General features: G+C 54.6%; 1 protein-coding gene across 3 annotated transcripts in view; it reads left to right on the top strand.

The window, feature by feature from the left end:
* NPHP4 (nephrocystin 4) overlaps window positions 1-18,455 on the top strand; it is a 136,187-nt gene that overhangs the window by 13,331 nt on the left and 104,401 nt on the right. For all 3 annotated transcript variants that reach the window (XM_079946186.1, XM_079946185.1, XM_079946187.1), the window contains exons 4-7: window positions 2,351-2,503; window positions 11,490-11,662; window positions 12,720-12,784; window positions 15,559-15,714. In XM_079946186.1, coding sequence (XP_079802312.1) covers window positions 2,351-2,503; window positions 11,490-11,662; window positions 12,720-12,784; window positions 15,559-15,714 — 547 coding nt within the window. The remainder of the gene's footprint in view (window positions 1-2,350; window positions 2,504-11,489; window positions 11,663-12,719; window positions 12,785-15,558; window positions 15,715-18,455) is intronic.

Below are 18,455 nucleotides of genomic sequence, written 5' to 3'. Positions count from 1 at the left end.
AGGGTCGTTCTCCAGGCACGCAAAGCTGTCGGAGCGCTGGGGCTATTATTAAATCACTCGCATCCGTCCTGCATCATCACTTCGAGCCCTTTGATTGAGCACCTGCCGTGTGCTTGCCACCGTGTTAGGTACTGTGGTGATTACTGCTCGTACTACTTTACTTCTTAGCGCTTTACTTGTGTTAGTTCACTTCATCCTCATGACAACCCCAAGATGTAGGTAGCATCATTACCCCTGTTTTACAGAAGAGGAGGCAACCCGAGAGAGGTGACCTTGGTTGCCCAGGGTGACACAGCTCCAGCCGGCCAGCTGGGACTCCAACCTAGGGAGACCGGCTCCAGCAGTCTCCTGGCCTTCCAGGAGCTCACAAGATAGTGGACAGCAGGAATTTTGCAAAGGAGATTTTATTTATTTTACCATTTTACTTTATTAATTCATTTTAATTTGTTTTTGAAAAGGTAATTCCCATAGTTCAAAATTCACAAGGGCGCACAGGGAAAGTGTATTGTCCCATGAAGTCCCCAAGGCACCCAGTGTCCCACCCTAGATACAGCCAGTGTTAACCTGTTTTCTGTACAACTTTCTGGAAATTCTAAGCAAATACAACAGATAAATACAGTTGTATGTATTTTTCCTTTTTTTTTAACATAAATGATAGCTTATATTCTGTTCTATATCTTAAAAAATATTCTTAACAATATGTGTTATAGGTTGTTCATGTCATTCCATGAAGAATTTCTGGCTCTTTCTTAAGACAGCATGGCTTTTCCTGTGTGGATGACCTGTCATCCGTTCATTAGGCCCTTGCTGATGACCCGTTGGACTCCCTCCAGGGGTTTGCTCTTACAGACATGGCTACAGTGCGTAACTTCATGGACATCGCTTAAAAAAAATGCACACATATGTCTGTGGAATGATTCCTACAAGTGGTTTCGTGATGTCGAGTCACACATTTAAAGTTTTCACTTAAAACCCAATTATAAGTTGTTTATAAAAAATCACACTATAAACCTAAAGTGTGTGTCTTCAAACCATACGTATGAAAGGAAAAGGATGGAGAAAAGGCCGTGTAAACACTAAGCGTAAGAGAGCCTTGTGGCTGTACTAATATCAGACAAAGTAGAGTTCAAGGCGGAGCATATCCTAGAGATAAAGGGACATTTCACAGCGATGATGTGAGTCAGGAAGACGTGACGGTCCTAAATGTGTGTGTGCACCTACGTCGGGAGCCCCCAGAGGCACCCCCCGGGCTCAGGAGGATTTGACATGACTCAGCACACAGTCATCCTCAGAGGACAGATTTATTTCAGTGAGAAATTACCGAGTAGGATGCGCCGAGCCAAAGGCGTGTGGGGGGAGACGGGCGTGAGCTTCCGGGGTCATCTGCCATGGGAGTCCCCCAGGACACACTTCATTCCCTCAGCAACGGGCTGCGGCACCACCTGTGAAATGCTGTCAACCAAGGGAGCTCGTTAGAGACTCAGTGCCCACAGGCCCTAGAAACCTCAGGGCTTCTCGGGAGCTGGTCGTGTAGATGCCCTCTGCCTAGCAGGTACCAAGATTCCAGAGTCCCAGAAGGAGAGCAGGTGTTCAGCGTAAATCACTCTGTCCAGGCAGTTTAGGTCCTGGGAGCCGTTCTCATTCGCTAGGGTGGTGGGACCCCCACGTTCCCAGAGGAGCTAAAGGCCTAGCAGAGCCTCACTGCGGTACGCGGTGCTGCTGTGGGGAAAGGGCTGGTCTTTACAGCGTCTGGTGCCTTGTCTGTATTTGTGGCCATGACTTCTCAGTTCTCAAAGATCTGCTTTTCTTTTGCTCACACCCCAGCGCCACCCCCAAATAATTCTGGCAAGTTGAGTTTTTAGTTTGTGGTTCTATCAGGATGTAAAGGGTAAAACAGAACACAGAAAACCATGCAAAATAGGCTAAGCTTGAGGTAATTTGTTAACTCACATAAAGACAAACCCATAGTTAGCATAAGCTTCAGGTGTGCCTTTATCCAGAATCTCACGTGGTGTCACCTGGACTTGTTCTTTCTTGGCTCCACATGGCATCATGTGTGTCTGTCTCTGCAGCTCTGGCCTCTTGTGTCTCGTTGCTCTGGGTGAGTCTCCAGCCTGTGTCTGGGCCCAGAGACTCCAGCCTCTGGTTGGCCAGGGGAGGGCTGTGTACTTGGACTCATAACCTCACCAGGACCACGGGCCGTGGGAGAGAGGTAGTTCCCCGAAAGGAACTGAGACCTAAACTGGGGGATGGACGCTGAGTGGCCCAGTTCTCCGTGGATGGTCCGTCAGCACTTGCTGGGAGACTCGTGACCTTGAGGACCCTTCAGGGCTGTCCCTCTGTCTCCTAGGCTGTGCTGGAGGTGCTGTCGGAGGTGGGCTGCCACCTGCGAGTGTCCCTCTTTGACGTGACCTACCGACACTTCTTCGGGAGGACGTGGAAGAGCCCGGCGAGGCCCCTGGAGCCGCTCTGCAGGCAGCCACCCAGGATCGACTTCAGTGAGGTGGGCGGGGCGGCAGGTGGGCGTGCGGGGTGGGCGTGCGGGGTACAGTGGACCTGGGGGCGCCGCCAGCGCGTCCTAGAGCCCAGGAACGCCCCTGAGCAGCGGGCCCGGCCCTCCAAAGCTCGTCCTGGCGCCGGCCCCTGTTTCCAGACGGAATCTTGGGTGGAAGCCGCACGCCCTGAGCGGTTCAGCTGGGAGTGGGGGGGACACACGAGGGGGTTTCGTCCCCTTCACGGAACTTGCAGCTTTTGGAACAAAGTTAGGAAATTATCGATCTCATCTGACTCCCCTACTTTTCCTCTCCCCTTCTTTTTCTTTCTTTTTCGTTTCTTCTTCTTCTTTTGTTTTTTTTAAAATGAGCAACTTGAGACCTAGCAGTAAAGTGACTTACCCAGGTAGAAGGTAGCAGAGCCCGGAGCCCCCGCCTCTGCTTGCAGACGGGGTGCTTGCGTTGGCATCAGTTGGTGACACGATTTTGCCCACGTAGCTGTGTCTGGCCGCCCCGCAGACAGGGTTTTCCATCTTCGTTCAGCTGCACCAAATTCGCAAACATCCCTCCATCGCCTGCTGTCTGCTCGGCATTGTGCCGGGCGCCGGGGCGATGATGCTGGGTGGACGGGCCTGGCGTGGTTCTCACCCTGGACAACTTGCAGTCTGCTGGGACGACACACCCAGGCAGGCAACAGAGCAGGTGCAGGTGTGATAGGTTCTCGGAGGAGACCGACAGCTGCTGCCCTGAAGAAGGAGGGAGGTGTGCTGCAGGCAGACCTCTGCGAGCTGGGCCCCAGGATGAGGAGGGACCCAGCCCCGGGACGAGCAGGGCGGCAGGTGCCGCAAGCAGGGCAGGCCCCGCATGTGCCCGGGGGTGGGAGAGGGAGGCGTGGGGAGGCAGCCGAGGGTGGGCTTGGTGGGCTGGCTGGGCAGGGCCTTCCTAGGGACACTGGGCTCTTCCTCAAGAGTGGGAGGTGTCCCAGAGGTCTTTTTCCCAGCTGCTGCTTGAAGCTGAACTGCAGGCAGCGGGGTCCTGCGGGGGACGGTCACGGGTATCGGGAGGGTCAGTGCTGTGTTGGCGTTGTCCTTCCCGTGCCTACAGAGTCAGGGAAGCCCAGTAAGTGACAGTACAGTGAATAATGGAGGTGGTGGCAGTGACCGTGGCCATCCTGGGGGAGGTCGCCGTGCGTAACCAGACCAAGCGAGCCGCCCTTTTCTGCGGGGGGCGGTCCTGGCCCAGTCGTGAGGCCGCCGGGTCGCGACTCTGCACTTGGCGGTCACCCAGAGTCAGGATGCCATGTCTCCGCGTGGATTGACTCTGACTGGTCCTGTTACTGAACGTGCCGGAGAGGATGACGCTGCCCCCGGAGGTCAGGAAAATTAGATAAGGCCGTGGGTATGTGTGTCCTGCGGCCCAGGACCGCGGCTGGTGTCCAGGCTGCCAGACGGCCTGTGAGGTGCCCCTTAGAGTCTGGCTGGAGAGAAAGGCCGCGTGTTGTAAACCGGGGAGTGACGGTGGGCGGCTGCTTAGGGTGCCGTCCCAGCTCAGGCAGTGAGTCGCCTTCACGCCTCTGACTTGGGGCGGTCAAGGCCCGGGCAGGAGCGCGGTGGCCCCGATGTTGCTGGGAGCCTTCCAGGGCCGGGCTGTTTGGATTCGCTTTCTCGGTTGGACAGTCAGGCCCCGGGAAGCCCGGTGTGGTGACAGTTAGTACGGTGACACAGGGTCCTCTCACTCCTGGGGAGTCTCCACGGGAGAGGCTGGCTCCCAGCACCTTGGTGTGGTTTCGTCCCCGCCATCCGCCTCTGGAGGTCGGTAGATCATCTCTCCGCCTTGAAGAGCAATCCAGCAGGTCAGAGGCTGTGAGTGCCACCTGCCTTGGCCGCAGGGGTTGTTCTTGGGCCTTGTTTTCACCCCAGGCATCGGAGGGGCCCTGCAGGCTCCGTTTGGAAGCGCTGCCGTGTCGAGGGGATGCTTATGCTCTGAAGTCAGCACAGCAGCACTTTGCCGCCACTGGGGTCCCGAGATGAGCCCTCCCTCCGTGGCTTTCCCCTTGGCTTTCCCCGTGGCAGTGGCTGTCACAGCCTTGACAGGCCACGCCCGGAGGGCCTGCCCTGTCCCGCCACCAGCTGGGTGACTGTGAGCCCTGCAGAGTGGAGGTCGCGTTGCAAGGAAGCCTTCAGAGCTGCCGCTCCCCCTTCTGGACTCGTCCAGGGTTTAGCATCCGTGCCTGAGCGGGCTTCTCGTGTGTCCCCGTGTCCTGGGAGCTGTGGGTCTCGGGCCTTTCCAGCTCACAGTTCAGGTCTGACCTGAGCTGTGGGAGCCGAGTGCCGCTCCATCGTTCGTGTCCTGCCGAGTGGGGCATGGGGACGGGGCCGTGTGTTAGGGAGGACCACAGCCCTCAATGTTTCTGGAAGAATCTGCACCCTTCAGCCTTAGTTACTGAAGTGGAGATCGCAGCAAGGCTGGTGTGGGTGAACAGAGCATTTCTGGTTGGGAGCTGGTGTCAGAGCCACGGAATTGCTCAGGGAAGAGCTGTGCTCCAGCTGCTATGCCCAAGGCGAGCAGCAGAGGCCAGTGGTGCCCCAGGAACACCCATCCTGATGCGCCACTCGGCGGCATCCTCCTTGCCCAGCGCTTTCCTCCCATCCTTGACGTTCAGAGTTTAGTTAACTAAAGAGAATCCCCCTTCGCCGTGTGTGTGTGTGTGTGTGTGTGTGTGTGTGTGTGTGTGTGTGTGTACCTGTGTGCATACGTGTATGTACGTGTTTACATGAAGTGTGGAGCATTCCCAAGGTGGCCTAGATAGGCAGGAGGGACTGGTTCTGCGGTCTCATCATCTGAGCAAAACTCTGCGTCCGTACCTATGGGAATAGAGAGAAACACAATTTGCCCTTTTTTGAAGTGATTCTGAAATTTGGTGATGATCTTCTTCTGATTTTACTAATTGCCTGGGTTTTTCTGGTTCTGCCGATCAGCCGTGGCTTGGGGGTGATACGACGGGAGGTTGCCAGCTGCCAGTAGCAGGGGACCATCTTTGGAATCGACATGGCTGTCCCGCCTACACGTGGATTCCTGAATCAGCCGCGTGGGCTCTGGGTTTTGATTGAGTTGTCACTGTAATATGCAGCCCTGAAAGAAGATGTTGTTTTATTACTTTGCAAACAACGTCCTGAGGAAAGACTTGGGAAAAAAGAAGTCCTTCCTTGAGCCCGAGCTGGGTGTTTCTTTCTGTGAGTGATGAATTCCTCATGCTGCGCTCAGATCCCCTCTTGTCCCAGCCTCTCGGCTCTGCCTGGTGGAGCCCAGGGGACCAGCTCCGGGCCTCTCAGCTCTGACTCATAATTAGGTGCTCCCCTTCAAGACCGTCCTCGGTGGAGAGGAATTGCCCTTCACTTGCACTGAGATGGTTGATCATTCATTCAACCTCTCAAAAGATATCTTTAAAAAATAATCCGGGGGGCTTCCCTGGTGGCGCAGTGGTTGAGAGTCTGCCTGTCAATGCAGGGGACACGGGTTCGAGCCCTGGTCTGGGAGGATCCCACATGCCGCGGAGCAACTAAGCCCGTGAGCCGCAACTACTGAGCCTGCGCGTCTGGAGCCTGTGCTCTGCAACGAGAGGCCGTGATAGCGAGAGGCCCGCGCACCACGATGAAGAGTGGACCCCGCTCGCCACAACTAGAGAAAGCCCTCGCACAGAAACGAAGACCCAACACAGCCAAAAATAAATAGATAAGTTAAAAAAAAAAAAAATCCGGGAGGCCAAAGGACCGTGCAGTTCCTACACTTTCTTTCTGAGATGGACATAATTCTCCCTTAGATTCTTTCCTTAACTAACCATGCTCAGCCTTTCAGCGGCAGGCTCATTTCTGCTCCTTTATTTATTGTATGCAAATGACTGGCAGGAATCCTAGTGGTTCTTCACAGGCAGCCGGAACCCGGACCAGGAGATGGTTCCTCCTGAGCCCATCTCAGCCCAAGGTGTTGCTGAAGTCACAGGCGGATCCCTGGCCTCCGGGAGACACAGGTAATTGGGCTGCTTCCTCGTCCCATCGCCAACCGAGAGCAACCAGCTGCTGAACGTGCTTGTTCGTCAGAGTAATGAGAGTGAGGTGACTCCCTTTAAAAGTGGAGGCTGTCCATAAAAAAGAATGAAATCATGCCATTTGCAGCAACATGGATGGGCCTGGAGATGATCGTACTGAGTGAAGTAAGTCAGACAGAGAAAGACAGATATCATATGATGTCGCTTATATGTGGAATCTAAAATAGGACACAAGTGAACTTATCTACGAACCAGATACAGACTCACAGACACAGAGAACAGACCTGTGGTTGCCAAGGGGGAGATGTGGGGGAGGGAAGGATTGGGAGTTGGCGGTTGGTAGGTGCAAACTATTGGATATAGAATGGATAAACAGCAAGGTCCTGATGTGTGGCACAGGGAACTATATTCAACACCCTGTGATAAACCATAAGGGAAAAGAATATGAAAAGGAATGTGGATATATGTATAACTGAATCACTTTGCAGTACAGCAGAAATGAACACAACATTGTAAATCAACTATACTTCAATAAAATTAAAAAAAAAAAAGTGGAGGCTGTCAGGGAATGTCAGCATGTCCAAACGAAACTCTGGGAGGCTCTGCCGTGCCTCGGTTAATCTCCGGGTTCTTGAACGTGCCTTACCCTCTCCTTACACCTCTCACATGTTCCAAGAGCTGCTCCTGATGCAAACAGTCTGCAAAGCAGGAATCCAGTGTCACTCCCGGGCACCGTCTCTACGGAGAGAGCCTGGCCTCAACCACGTCACCCGAGGAGGGCTTCTCTCCTCTCCAGCTCAACAGAAACCAGTCCTTGGGGACACCAAGCCAGGAATGGACGGTGGTAGGAAGGGGATAGAAATGAGTGAGTGAATAGAAGGGCAAAGGATATCTCTCCGTGATGTTTCCAGCAGTGGGATTTAGTTGTACTGTGTGGTGATTTAACTGTCTACCACGTGGGGACAGTAGAAAGCTCTGAATTTGTCAGCTTATGCTGTTGTGTTCATCATCTCCTGGGGGCGTATTTTTGCTTCGGGCTGTAACTGGGTTTGCTGTTTCTGAATAAGCCAAGCCATCATTCTCCAGGCGGGAGCAGGACAGGCCTTGGCCTCGGGGGTGGGATCTGATGTAGGGGGACAAGGGCTGAGTCCTGCTCCATCACTTACTCCTGTGGGGTCTTAGGCCAGTTGTTTAAACTCCTGACTCTGAATTCATCGTCCGTGCGTGAGGGACAGCAGCGCCCATCTCCTAAGGGTCTGGAGTGTAAACAGTAGGTTCTTCCCAGACAGGCGCCCAGGGAGCAGTAGGTGTTCACTCAGCAAACACTGGCTGGGGGTCCGCTCTGTGCCAGACTCTGTTACATTAGGAGCTGGACGTGCCCGGATGGGTGAGATGGTGTGTGGTCGTTTCAGCCGTGGTGGGGTTTGCGTTGTCACTGTAGATCGGGGCTTGTCAACCCTGGCTCCGCGGACGCTTTGAGCCAGATAGTTCTCTTGGCGGGGGGCTGTCTCCAGGGCTGTGTCCCTTCCTGTGGATAATGGTGGACCCCACCCCGGATGAGCGGAAGCTTCTGACTTTGGAATTAGAGATTTTGCATCTTCCCAGATGCTTGGCAACTTTGCTTGGCGAGCTCACCGTGCTCGGAGCGCTCAGTCTTGTGGTGGCTTGTGTGCAGGAAACTGCCCTGAGCCTCAAGGGGAAGGTTGAGCTGGTAGATGTTGGCTGCAGGAAGGATTTGTGATATAGTCACCTTCCTGAAGACATCCTATTAAAGGTTTATTAAAAAAAAATGGTTTGGAAGGCACTAGTTTAATTTCTGATCCTCTCTCCTGTGGCCTTGGCCTCAGCCTGGGACCGAAGAGCACGTGTCACTTAGGGCAGGTCAGGCGGAGGTGCGGCCGGCGACGCGAGGCCGCAACCTCTCCAGGAAGGCACATCCTCTGAGGCCCGATCGTGTGGGTGAAAGTGGAATCTGGGCCCCGAGGCAAAGCGGTGTCCGTGTGTCTGAAGATGAAGGCATTAAGACAGGAGCATTTCTGTGATTTATTAATCTGTTTCTCTTGTCAGAGAGGCACCTTGTCAGGGGTGGCTGAGTGAGATGTGATGCGGGGGGAGCCAGAGCCCCGCTTTGCCATCTCCCGTGGCTTCTCTCGCAGGTAATTGGATGGGCTTGACTCTAGCTTTTAATCGTGCAGCGGCAGCCCATGCATCTGCGAGCATCCTGCACGGCCTCCTTGAGGCGTCCTGACGCTGGAGGGCTTGTCTGCAGTGCTGCTTGACCGCGGTTGAGATGTCTGGCCAAGCCCACGGGGCTGGGGGTGGGGGAGTGCCTGGGTTCCAGGTGACTTGGCCCTCCTGGGGACCCCCCCCAAACACACACACACACACGCACACACACACGCACACACACACACACGCACACACACACACACACGGGTTGAAGCTGCAGAGTTGTGTGGTTCATCCCAGGAGGCTTTTGCTTCCACCGACCCTCCGAGTTGGTCGGCCCTGGGCAGGGTGTGCATTTTCTACCTGCCTAATCTAGCCTTTACCTTTGAACTTTGAACTTCTTGAGGGCTGGATCGGGTTTTCTAGGTTCCTTAGAAATTCTTTAGCATGCGCTGTGCCCACACTAGAGGGGCAATAAATGATGTTTGGAAAAGCATCCGTCCTTAACCAGCAGTAATGATGGGATGAGACCCTCAGACCTCGTGTCGCCTTGTGATTCACGGAGCTTCCACGGCTGACCCTCCTGGTGAAAGTGGGCTCTCTGGAGACAGACCAGGGGGCTCCGTGGTCGGTTTGGTCTCAGAATAATCGTTTTCAGTGGTAAAGGAAAGGGAGAGGCAACAGCCATGAGTCCACATGTGGGCCGTCCCCGAAGCAGCTGGTCCCCCGCCTCCAGGCAAAGGATTTCAAGGTGACCTCTAAGCTGGCGGCTTGTTGCTGCTTTGCATCAGAGCTGACAATGTTTGTTTCACTGCCAAGAGAAAAGTGGGTAGTGTTCATAAAACTGATATGCACAGGTGTACATATAAGAGGTGAGATAATGACCAACTTGACTTTACAGCAGGCCTTTTTAAAACAGTTCTTGAGTCTTGGAAACGGAAACATAATTCTCTCTTGGTCCAACTGCCTGTCAGCTGTAAGTGGCCACTATTTCATCATTTTGCAATAAAAGATAATAGAATAACGATTTATATCTCGTGGCTGATGTTTTAATGTGTCTCTCTGTTATCCTGGGCTGACAGTCTGTGATTACAGTAAACGCTTTCTCGGTGACACCATGGTAATGACTCGTTAATGGGGGATTGTTCCAAGTTTAAGTCACGTTGCCACGGCCCGGCCCGGCGGCCCGGCCCTGCCTTGGGGGAAGGGTGGCCTTTGTGTTCTGCTGGTGACTCTACACCTGGGCTTCGCCCCAACAAGGACGCTGGGTTCCAGGGACCACTCGGGTCCAGAGCCTCAGGTCAGCGCTGACCTGGGCTCCTGGGACGCTTGTTGCCCATAGATTTGCAAACCCAGTTAGTGCCTCCATTTCTGTCTTCTGTGTCTACGACGTTTGTTAGCTGAGAGCAACTGCTTTGGATTTCAGGAGATCAGAAAACAGCAGCAGAGGGAAGGTGCTTCCATTCCCACTTGGGAGGGTGCATCTCAGCGATGGGAGCTGGATTTGACCCGCCCGTGTCCCCCCTCCCCGTGGTGAGAGTGAGGGCTGCCCTCTGTACCTTAGAGGATGGAGAGGCTGCAAGTGGGAAACCTTTTAGGAGCAATTTGAGTATCATCTACTTGGCTTGGGTCCACAACTCCTATAATAAAGAATCCCACCGTGGGACATCCCTGGTGGCCCAGTGGTTAAGAATCCGCCTGCCAATGCACGGGACACTGGTTCGACCCCTGGTCCGGGAAGATCCCACATGCCGCGGAGCAACTAAGCCCGTGCACCACAACTACTGAGCCTGCGCTCTAGAGCTTGCGAGCCACAACTACTGAGCCTGCATGCCACAACTACCGAAATCCTCGTGCCTAGAGCCTGTGCTCCGTGACAAGAGAAGCCACCGCAGTGAGAAGCCCGCACACCGCAACGAAGAGTAGCCCCCGCTCACCGCAACTAGAGGAAGCCCGCGTGCAGCAACAAAGACCCAACGCAGCCAAAAAAAAAAAAAATCCCACAGCAATATTCATCATTAAAAGATGCTAGTTGGGCTCTGAACTGAGGATCCTGCTTAGTTTATTTTTATTTTTTTATTTTTGCGGTACGCGGGCCTCTCACTGCTGTGGCCTCTGCCTTTGCGGAGCACAGGCTCTGGACGTGCAGGCTCAGTGGCCATGGCTCACGGGCCCAGCCGCTCCGTGGCATGTGGGAACTTCCCGGACCGGGGCACGAACCCGTGTCCCCTGCATCGGCAGGCGGACTCTCAACCACTGCGCCACCAGGGAAGCCACCTGCTTAGTTTAAACAAAATTAATTCGGGTGCAGCCTCATGGTATTTCCACACGAAACAGGGATTAGAGTCAATACTGGCAAGTTGTGATTGCAGTTTGACGGCGGTGTTGGATGGAACGGCTCAGTGGGTGCGTGGGTGCGGTGGGCTACTTAACGTCTTTGGGCTCGTGGTCCTTCCGGGTGATGGGCATGGGGCGCGAGGCTGCCCCAGCCCCTTTGTTCTCCAGAGGCTCTGGGTCTGTTGGCATTTTCTGGGGATGGGAATGTCCCAGAGGAGAAGCAAATCGTTTGATGTCCCAGATGCTGGGCACCCTGGAAGGAGGAGCTGTGAGGGGGTCGCTCACTGGGCCCCTTCTCTTCTCTGGCACCTGGAAGGGATGCTCCTCCCCACGCGGCGTGTTTGTGGCGTTGACGTGACAACGAGGAGGGAGCGCACCTGTGTTCCTCCGTGTTCCTTCTCTGCAGCTCGAGAGCGTTCAGTCCGTCCCTGGCTTCTCTTTTGCAGCCCTTCTATTTTCACACGTCCTTGAACCACCCTAATATTGTGGCCGTGGTGGAAGTGGTCACTGAAGGCAGGAGACGGGACGGGACCCTTCAGGCTTTGTCCTGTGGGTTTGGAATCCTTCGGATCTTCAGCAACAACTCGGAATCTCCTGCGTCTGCCCCCCAGGACAAACGGTATCTGCCCCGTTTTCCCCGTCGCTGGGGTTTCTGGCGTCTTCCTGTGGTGATTTAACGGCTCATTATTTGTCCAGACTAAAAAGCTCTGAATTTGTCAGCGTGTGTGTTCATCACAGTCTGCCGGTGGTATTTTTGCTTCGGGCTGTAACTGGGTTTGCTGTTTCTGAATAAGCCCAACCATCGTTCTCCAGGCAGGAGCGGGACAGGCCTTGGCCTCGGGGGTGGGATCTGATGTAAGGTGGTCAAGGCTGAGTCCTGCTCCATCACTTACTCCTGTGGGGTCTTAGGCCAGTTGTTTACTCTTTGAATTCATCTTCAGTGCAGCGCCCATCTCCTAAGGGTCCGGAGTGTAAACAGTAGGTTCTTCCCAGACAGGAGCCCAGGGAGCAGTAGGTGTTCACTCAGCAAACACTGGCTGGGGGTCCGCTCTGTGCCAGGTTCTGTTACATTAGGAGCTGGACGTGCCCGGATGGGTGAGATGGTGTGTGGTCGTTTCAGCCGTGGTGGGGTTTGCGTTGTCACTGTAGATCGGGGCTTGTCAGCCCTGGCTCCGCGGACACTTTGGGCTGTCCCGTGCAGTGTACGAGGTCTCGTAGCACCCCTGGCCTCTGCCCACTAGATGCCAGGCAGCCCCCTCCCCGCCCAGCTGTGACAGCCAAAAGTACCTCCAGACTTTACCCGACATCCCGACGGCGGCAAAGTCATCCCAGGTTGAGAACCACCACTCCAGACACACAATCGTGGAAACCCCTCAAACGTTGTTTTCTTGGGACATCTCCAAGCATGACCAACTCCCCAGGCATTGTTTTCTAGTGCTGAGGTTCTCAGGCTGCACTCGGGCCATGCTGTGTGTGTGCTGGACATGCTTGGCCACGAGTGCTGAGGGCTCGCGGATCTGATGCTGGCCTCAGCCGTCTGTTTCCCACGGAGGGTCGAGAAAGCTCCTGGAGGTGTGGTGCTGGGGTCCCCAAGGCCTTCCTTTCGAGAAGCATAGCTGACATCCCATGAGTAAACGCAAGATGCTGACCTGCATCTCACGGGTCTTGTTTTGCAGGTTGAGACTGTATCACGGCAGCCCCCGAGCCCTCCTGCACCCGCTTCTCCAGGACCCCATAGAACGTAAGAGACGAGGCCTGGCCAGGCCTGCTCCTACTGTCCTCAGCAGCACCTGTTCGTCATTTGACTTTCCTAAGTGTTAGAACCTCATCAGCTTAGCTGAATTGTTACTAGATTTGGGGAACATGTAACATTGGGCTTGCAGTTCTGACATAATTTGAAGATCAGAGACACACGAGCCTATAAGGATGGTGTAGCCGTGTGAAGACGACCCCATGGGGGCCACCTGGTGGGAGGGCTGTTGGCCTCCTTGCCCCTGGGGTAGCAGCTTTGCCCCCACGTGAAGTAGTGGCTGTCCATCACTGCCCAGCGGCTGTCCCAGGAAGCCTTTGACCGTGAAGTCCGTGGGTCATCTCCACCACAGCAAGGTGTCCAGTGGTGCCAAACGAGAGTGGCATCTGCAGGAGCACCTGGCATGCATGGGCCCCGTGCGGAGCGGCCGGGCTTAGGGCAGAGTGGGCTTCCTGCCCTGCCTCTGTGGCTTCTTCTCCCGAGCCGTCAGGGTACCCATGGGAGGGACCTGCGGCCCCCTGGCTGCCGGCCGCGTGGAGGGTGGACGGAAGGGCGTGCGGTGAAGCGGGGGGGGGGTGGGCTAACAGGCTGTTTCAGGGGCCCGTGTGGGCTCTGCTGGCCCTCGGGAAGTGTGGACGGGGGCCAAGCGGTGAAGGTGGGTCTCTTTGGTGTGGTGGGGGGGGATGACTTTCTGTCTCTTTGCGATGTTGCCCAGTTTCCGATGGGCACCCAGCCGGTGTGAGAAACCCAAGCCTACCCCGACCCATCCACTCGCTCTGAATTTGGTGAAAATCTCACGATAGAGGAACAATCGGTCAGAAACTTGGTTTTGTTGATACAGACTGGCTTTTAGGTTATTTCGCAATTGAATTTAATCATTAACCTGCCAGCGTTTTCTCTCCTGAAGTATCCTTAGACTCAGCACCTTTCCAACAGCAGACACAGCCCCCAGGTTGGTTCCAGGCCCACGGATCTGGGCGCTGGTGGAGGGTGTGGGAGCCGCGGCCGTGTGAGGGGGGCCTGGGGAGGGACCGCCACAGGCTGTCAGCTCATCATCTCAGGGGCATTTCTAAAAGTGCAGGGCTGTTTTTCTTGGATGGATAATGCAGTCACATGACCCAGCATTCAAAGTACTGAACAGTATGAAAAGGTTCAGGTGAGGTCTCCTTCCTCCTCTGCTCGGCCCTTCACCTGCACCACAGGTGACCTTCCTCTCTGGGATCTTGTGGGTCCTTCTAGGTCCTCTGATGACACACAAGCACACGTGCACTTCCCTGTTCTGTTTTTGCCCCCGTTTACTTGTCCCAGACGTTTCTTTTTTCCCTTAATGATTTATCTTGGAGGTTGTTTCATATCAGTACCTAGAAAGCGTGCTCATTCTTTTTTTTTTTTTTGCGGTACACGGGCCTCTCACTGTTGTGGCCTCTCCCGTTGCGGAGCACGGGCTGCAGACGCGCAGGCTCAGTGGCCATGGCTCATGGGCCCAGCTGCTCCGCGGCATGTGGGATCCTCCCGGACCAGGGCACGAACCCGCGTCCCCTGCATCAGCAGGTGGACTCTCAACCACTGCGCCACCAGGGAAGCCCCGTGCTCATTCTTTTTACAGCTGTGTGGTATTTCATTGAATTGCTGTTTGTGATTGAACCAACCCACCCCAAATGGACCCTTGGGGCAGTTCTGTAAGAACAGAGGGTTGAAGGCTTTGCTGCAGTGGACATCTGCCATTTTGCAAGTGTGCACGTGAATCTGTAGGGTAAACTCCCAGAAGTGGGATTGCTGGTCTGAGGGCCTGTGCATTCACAGTTTTGTGTTATTTCCCCTGTTTGCCCTCCATAGAGGTTGTACCAGCGTGCTCACCAGCCAGCCATGTAACAGAGTGTCTTTCAGGGTACTTAACATTTTAAAGTAAGCACATCCCATGTTTGGAGTGGTTAGATATTAAATATCTGGTTTTCGATAATATAGTTTTGTTTTTCTAACGAATATTTAGTTCTTTTCTTATGAAATCACAAAGCACGCCTCAGGAGGTGGTGAGTCCCCTATCAGTGGAGGAAATCAAGCCCAGGCAAGACGGACCATTTGATGGGAATGTGTTGAGGGCATGTCTGTGGTCCCTCCCAGCCCAGTTTCTATTGACGCCCTTCCGTCCACTTTCCCGAGTGCTCTGTATCTGAGCTCTTCCCAGTGGTTCCTTTCTCTAGGACGCTTTCCCTCTTCCCACTTCCCCTAGCACGTTATCCGAACCTTCCTTGGGGTTCGGATCCCGTTCTCCTGTGTGTTATGGATGTCGGCATGCTTGTGTCTTAGTCATCCCAGAGGAATGGTCCTTCCTTGAGGACAGGACTCTGTCTTGGAGGCCACTGGCCACCCAGGGCCTAGTCCTGCTGCTTTGTGGGTCTTGACGGATGCAAGGCTGAGACTGAAAGGGATGCAGGCCTCTGGTCAGAGGACCTTCTAGGTTCCCTCTGATTATGGGAGCAAAAGCGATGCCTGACTTCACTGCTCTTGGGGAAGAGGTGAGCGGAGAGATTTTGTTATGTCGGATCAAAAACAAGTATCTCTTTAGTTGCAGTTTTACCAGTGAGAGTTATTTAAGGATTGATTCTTTTTTGCTCTTCGGCTGAGCAAACAGAGCAATTCCCTTGTCTTCCTAGAAAAATACTTTTCCTGTTTGTTGAGTTCTTTTCCAAGATGCTCAATTTATTGGTCGGTTTGACCGAAGGTGCCTTGGTTCGGGCTGTCACAGGAGGTGTTTTCTCCCTCAGAAAACAAGCACATGACCCTCATTGAGAACTGCAGCCTGCAGTACACGCTGAAGCCACACCCGCTCCTGGAGCCCGTGTTCCACCTTCTTCCCGAGAACCTTCTGGTGTCTGGTCTGCAGCAGATACCTGGTCTCCTTCCAGCTCATGGAGAATCGGGTAAGGGCTCCTCTGTTTCTGTCCACTTGGTGAGTCTCTGTTAGTTCATGGTCAGACCTTGCAGGAACTGGGGCGAGGGCTGGCTGGGCCCCCCAGCAAACAGCCTGGTGGTGGGGGGAGGGGGAGGAGGGGGAGGGCAGCAGTGTCGTCTCATTCGCAGCCCCTTCCTGAACACACCTCACATCCCTCAGGTCATCTCTGCCTTCTCTCCTTGAGAAATGCTTTCATAAGACAAATAGCCCATGTCTGTATGACTGTGGCCAGAAAAACCACTGTTGCTAGATCCCACCCTTACAGGACCACCATGTCAGTGGCTTAATTATTATCAGTTTTTAATTGTGGTAAAATAGACGTAACATAAAATTTACTGTTTTAACCATTGTCAAGTGTGCAGTTCAGGGGCATCCGGTACATTCACACTGTTGTGTAACCATCCTCCCCGTCCACTTGCAGAGCCTTTTCATCGTCCCAGACGGAAACTCTGTCCCACTAGATGCTGACTGCCCTTCCCCTCCCCAGCCCTGCCCCCGCCTTCTGCTCTCTGTCTCTATGAGTTGACTCCTCTAGGGACCTCCTAGGCATGGAATCCTCCTACAGCATTGGTCCTTTTGTGACTGGCTTATTTTGCTGGCCATAATGTCCTCAAGGTTCATCCCTGTTGTTCTGTGTGTCGGAATTTCCTTGCTTTTTAAGGCTGAATGGATGGACCACGTTTTGTTTATCCATTTACCTGTGCATGGACACTTGGGCTGTTCTGCCTTTCAACTTGTGAGTGAAACTGCTCGGTTACTTTGGAACTGAAATTCATGGGACAGGCTCAGGGCTGTGTCTGGGTGTGTTTTAGAAGTTGATTCTCCTGGTGGGTGTGGGTCAGCCCTTCACAGCCACGAGTCACTGTGAGGGCTGCTCTCCTCTCAGGTCCTGCCGACGGGCCTCCCTCCTCGGTCTCATGCTCCCCCTGAGTACTCTTGGGGGCTTTTTCCCTGGCCGTCTGGGAGAATCCAGGAGGAGGGACCGCACCAGCCTCCCCACCGGGGGCTGCTGGAACCTCTGGTCTCGGTGGGCCGGCTGCAGCTCCCATCCAGGAGGGGCAGGATGTGGCTTTGGGTGTGAGTGGCTGGGGAGGAGATCTGAGAGGTGCAGAGCGTTTGGCTCAGAACAGAGACACTCAGGACCCGAAGAGACGGCTCAGCTCCAGGAGGGAGAGTGTTTGTCTCGGTGACGATGTCCCTGCGTGTGGCCTGGGCGCTGTGGTCTTGTTATCTGAGTTCATGAACTCCTGGGACGGGTGCACGGTGGTCATCACCATCACGAGGTCACTGTTTCTCCAGCATCTCGGAGAAGAGACGATGATACATGAGAAATGACCAGTTAACCGTGAACAGGAGCACGTCCTGGGCGGGGCATGGAGGGGGTCCCAGGTTTGGATCTGCCGTGGGTCACCAAGCTCTAACCCTCCTGAAGCCCCCCATAGGCAGCGGTGTTGCCCTCTGCGATGCGCCTGTGTTCACCCAAGAGGGAGGGAGGAGAAGTTAAAAGTTACAGGCAGGCAGAGGGAGAACCTCCTTCCTGGTCGTGCTGTTGGGATTGAGAGGGTGGAACCTGCATCCGGCTCTGAGCCCCCCTCCCACTGGTCATGGGGGCGCTGTCAGCACCGCTGTGACTACGCGGGTATGTGCGCACCTGCGGGGAGCTCAGCTTCTGTGAGTCTTTCTGACCTGGGATTCTGGGAATTTAAACAGAATGTTCTCGAGGCCTGAGGTGTATCCATCACCAGTGGGTGTCAGTAGAACTGCAGATAAAACCTGAAAGTACGGAAGCGGAGCTCGGGCCTGCTTCTGGGTCCCTCCTGGAAAGCGAAGGAGAAGCTCAGATGCCCAGACAGGCCCCGCGTTTGTTCTCAGCACCTCAGGTCGGACCGTGGGAGTCAAGGGCCGTGTTATAGAGAGGAGTTCTGGATCCAAGGAGCGTGAGTTCGGCTCCGATTCCTGAAGTTCGTGTTTTCGGAAGAGCTGAGCCCCTCTGGCCTCCGGTTTGCCTCCCTGGAACGGAGCGGCTGGCACTGGGCACTTTTAATAGATGCAGGTGGTGCCTGTAAATGGCAAAGATGGAGGACAGTTTACGTTGTTGTTGTTTAAAAACAAATGGCCGGAATTGGTCTGGTGGGCCGGCAGGAGCTGCCATCACCCGTGCAGGAGCCCCGCTTGCTCCTCGGGGGAGGGGCCGAGGGCAGCCTCCCCTCCGTCCCCGAGACCGTCTGGGAGCAGAGACCCTGTTGCTCAGCCCTTTCTGACAGCGGTTATTGTCTCCGTTATCATTTCTGCCCAGGATCTTACGGGCTTTTGTGACTCATCTTTGAAAAAGGGTTTCTTGGCTGGATACTGTTTTATGGCCCTGAAAGGGCCCAGGCAGGGACTGGTGCTGGCGTCCGTGGTGCTGGGAACCGGGGATCGCTTGTCTAATTTGCAGAGGGTTTGGTTATATTTGGGTGCCGCGTTGGGACTCGGATATTTGTTCCTTTGTAAAATGCTACAATACAGGATACAGGAGGAGTGAGTTGTTTTCCACTGAAATGTGGACTGAGGTCACTGCAGTTTCACACGCGGTTTTAGTTAAGTGGGGCAGCCTCGCAGCAGCTGCAGGAGGTCTGGCTGGCAGGGGTGGTGAAGGGCGCCCCGGGCACCTTGCTGGGCAGTCAGTGCAGGGGGCTCACTGCTGTCAATCACCCCTTGTCCCCTGCT

This window comes from Stenella coeruleoalba (assembly GCF_951394435.1).
Source record: "Stenella coeruleoalba genome assembly, chromosome: 1".
Taxonomy (NCBI): Eukaryota; Metazoa; Chordata; class Mammalia; order Artiodactyla; family Delphinidae; genus Stenella; species Stenella coeruleoalba.
The sequence above is the reverse complement of the archived record's forward strand: the minus strand, read 5'-3'. Positions and strand labels throughout refer to the sequence as shown.